General features: G+C 31.5%; 1 protein-coding gene across 1 annotated transcript in view; it reads right to left on the bottom strand.

The window, feature by feature from the left end:
* LOC136852180 (transcription initiation factor TFIID subunit 3-like) overlaps nucleotides 1-399 on the bottom strand; it is a 54,520-nt gene extending 54,121 nt beyond the window's left edge. Inside the window, exon 1 of the mRNA XM_067126625.1 lies at nucleotides 212-399. Within this exon, the coding sequence (XP_066982726.1) occupies nucleotides 212-399 (188 nt within the window). The remainder of the gene's footprint in view (nucleotides 1-211) is intronic.
* Nucleotides 400-3,973: the final 3,574 nt, after the last annotated feature.

The following is a 3,973-nucleotide window of genomic DNA, read 5'->3' on the forward strand; positions in this document are numbered from 1 at the left end:
TTGTCAAAGAAAAAGTGATAATAGAGAAGTGGCATCGAACGTTTTGTTCATTTTTTCTTTTTTTTTATTTGATTGCAGTGATTTGTCGCTAAAAAAATTCAAATCATCTCATAAACAAATCTTCAAGAAAATTAATACGAATAACTTCCTCCTCTCTTCTATTCCTCTCTTCATCCTCCAATTTTCCTCCCGTTTCCTCCTTTTACCTCACTGAGCAATGTCCCTGTCTCCTTCTTCTTCTTCTTCTTCTTCTTCTTCTTCTTCTTCTTCTTCTTCTTCTTCTTCTTCTTCTTTCTTTTTCTTCTTCTTCTTCCAGGCAAAGTTTGGCGTCTTCCGTCCCTCAAGTCCCATTGAGATATTATCCTTTACAGCTTCACAAGCAATGCAGATCTGCGGCATCCAGAATGCAAATTCCGGGCTATTTTGTCAGCATTAGTGACTCGGAATATTTCAGATATGCTGGTGAATTTGCAAGGATTCTTGTCTTTATTTCTGCTGTAAGGAGAGGATATGTAAAATATAATGTATGTATATATATATATATATATATATATATATATATATATATATATATATATATATATATATATATATATATATATATATATATAATATATATATATATATATATATAGAGAGAGAGAGAGAGAGAGAGAGAGAGAGAGAGAGAGAGAGAGAGAGAGAGAGAGAGAGAGAGCCATACAGATAGATAGGACACTGGCCAATCAAAAACGTCAGTGTATTGAAAGATATTCATAGCAATAAAAAAGTGATTAGGATACTTATTCGGGTTAAATAATTAAGTAATGTTCCAGAACTTTGGTCCTAGTAGATGAAATATAAGTTTATTATAGAATACTTGCAAGGACATTGGTGTCTTCTAAAATAACTGTATTATCGTTACACTAGCTTATATATTTTGATTTAGATAAGGTTCTGATTCAGGGTAAAGGTATATCTTCATCATCAAAATTCATTCTTACTTCATCAAAATCCAAAGAATGATAACTAGTCCATTAGTACTCATGTCCAGGAAGATATTTCATTAAGATATTTTTCGATTTGTCTGACTCTTCATATTATTGCAAGCAAAAAAATAGATCTTTGGTGATATTTGTTATAGCAAAGAAACCCCTTCTTTCTAACCAACCAAGTAACCCAAATTCAGATCACTGCCAAAATATATTCGAGCGAGAAGTTAGAAAACTACTTTGAAAAATCATTCCCAGCTGGGTTGCTGTCATCACAATTTGAAGACTAATTCTTAAGTTCTGGAAGACATAGCATTGAATATTTCCTGAACATCCTTCAACTGGACTTTTGTTAATTTCGTTAATATAAAAAAAGAAGAGAGACTAGCCTGAAGTTCTTGTATAGAATCAATAAAATTAACAAATAGAAAATCATAGAATAACTTAAATGCTTATGCGTCTTTGTGCCTACGTTCTGCTGGAGGTAAAAAAGGAAATTAAACATTTCATAAAACTCCCAGATAGAGCAAAAACGCTAATTTGCACCGTCTTCACCACGTCACAAGATTGCGAGATGCTGATGAAAAAGCAAGTGCTATATTATGAGAGCAGATAGCTGCGTGGATGGAGAAGATTAGACGATATTATTGTATATGATGTTGATAATTGTTCTTTTCTCCCGTCATAAATATACTTGCATTAGATATTATGACATTTTGCAGGGGAGTGCGAAAGATCCAAATATTTATAAAGAGAAGAGGAATAGAATAACAGATTTAAAAACTATGTAAAGAAAAAGAAAATCCTAGTAATTAAAATGAAAACAAAAGGGTTATTAGGAAGAGTCAAAATCAAGGAAAATGCTAAAGAAAGGCAGAAAGGGAGGCAGTGGAAAATCATTATAATATGACTGAAGACTGAGAGTGAAAAACAAGTCCCTTACTCTATGGGAGACAGACAAGGAGGGCATCAAATTAATTTTTATTTATGCATACGTCTCGATATGTTTTACAGGTTTACAGAAAATTTTAGAATAGCTTGCTTAGGTCAGCAAACGTATGCTGTCGTTCAGTGTCTAAGTAATTGATAATTGATTATACATTAATGAATATTCATAAACCTGTACAGGTTCTCATATATGTATTTATATATATATATATATATATATATATATATATATATATGTATATATATGTGTGTGTATTATATATATATATATATATATATATATATATATATATATATATATATATATATATATATATATATATATATATATATATATATATATATATATATATATATATATATATATATATATATATATATATATATATATATATATTCTAAATGCACTCACTTGAAGTTTATATTAAGATATATGATTTTCAGAAGAGGAGAATATTTAAGTTATAAAAAAATACAATACTTACTGTATGGAAACCATCTAATAAGACACATTCAACTTCATACCATTTTTTCCAGAAGCATTTCTATCTCCTCAAATGAAATCTGCTGTAAATTTAAATGTATTTATGTATAGAAAAAAGCCTGTATACAACCGCAAAACACGCATTCCCAGTCAAATGGACCTTATACGTGATATAACGAAGTCATTACGCGAGTAAGTCATCACAATAATGAAAATTGCCTTTATGGGTCAGTGATTAAGTTACAATGATAATGATGATGAAGGCAATCAATCCGGTCATTATAGCGGTGATTATGACTGATATTCATTAGCGATCAGGAGAGTCGTAATAGGGAATTGGCGTGAGAAGCAATGAGCTACTAATTACCGGGAATGGGAGTAGTAATTGGGAATGAGAGATTAAAAAATGAAAGTTTGGTCATTCTTTGTTTGTTACTTTCTTTTTTTTATTTATTTATTTATTTTTTTAATTCTTCAGCTGAAAACCATTATGGACAGAGTCAACAGACTATTATAAACACAAGAGGGTTACAAATTGAAACCAGCCTGCACAGGGAGAGAGAGAGAGAGAGAGAGAGAGAGAGAGAGAGGCAAGTTATAGGAAAAGGTGATGAATAAATATAGTAAGTAAATAAAACAGATAAATAAATAAATATCATGGAATAAACAATAAAACTGATACTCCTGGAATTCAGGAGACGTCAGCATTAGAGAGAAGGAATGCATTAATTTCCTCTTCGCTTAAATATTTGGAAATCAGAAGATTCCACAGGTGCACTAGGCAAACTATTCCCCATTTTAGTTGTAGCCAGGGTAAAATTCCTGGCAAACTGAACTGTATTAAACCTGATGCTCAAAAACGAACACACTGTTTGCAATTTATATATATATATATATATATATATATATATATATATATATATATATATATATATATATATATATATATATATATATATGTGTGTGTGTGTGTGTGTGTGTGTGTGTGTGTATGTGTATGTATGAAAGTTAACAATATAAAATCTGAAAGAGTTGTTGATATACAGGAGCTATGAAAAGGAAAAACCATTTATAAGTATTATATTGCTATGTCAGGAAGGAATGGTGGTCTTAAGAGAGTAATATTGACCATCTCTGGAACAAGAAGGGTTACATAGACCAGGACTTACTCTTCAACAACAGTGGACTAATATATAATGAAAGGAGTTGGTGGAGGGGGGGGGGCGATAGATTGTGGGAGTAAGGGGAAGCGGGGGAGCCCCCCAGCATCCCAGAAGAACTGTGACAGTTGCTGGAAACATTAAGTATCATAACTTTCATCTTACTTTCTTCAACTGAAACAAACAACTGGCGAAAAGAACACCTATTATTCAATACGACATTTCGAATCTTTTACTCCTTGAACTAAAAACAAGAACTGGAAAACTGGAAAAGGCTCTGGAATTCCAGACCTTTTTTTATGGAAATAGAAGATGGAATTCCAGGAGCGTCATCTTAAATGAATATTAAGGACTGGCACAGCGCAGTTCGAAGGAAAAATATTTTTTCCTCTCGCGGACAAATATCCCCA

This window comes from Macrobrachium rosenbergii, chromosome 25 (assembly GCF_040412425.1).
Source record: "Macrobrachium rosenbergii isolate ZJJX-2024 chromosome 25, ASM4041242v1, whole genome shotgun sequence".
NCBI classification, from domain to species: domain Eukaryota; kingdom Metazoa; phylum Arthropoda; class Malacostraca; order Decapoda; family Palaemonidae; genus Macrobrachium; species Macrobrachium rosenbergii.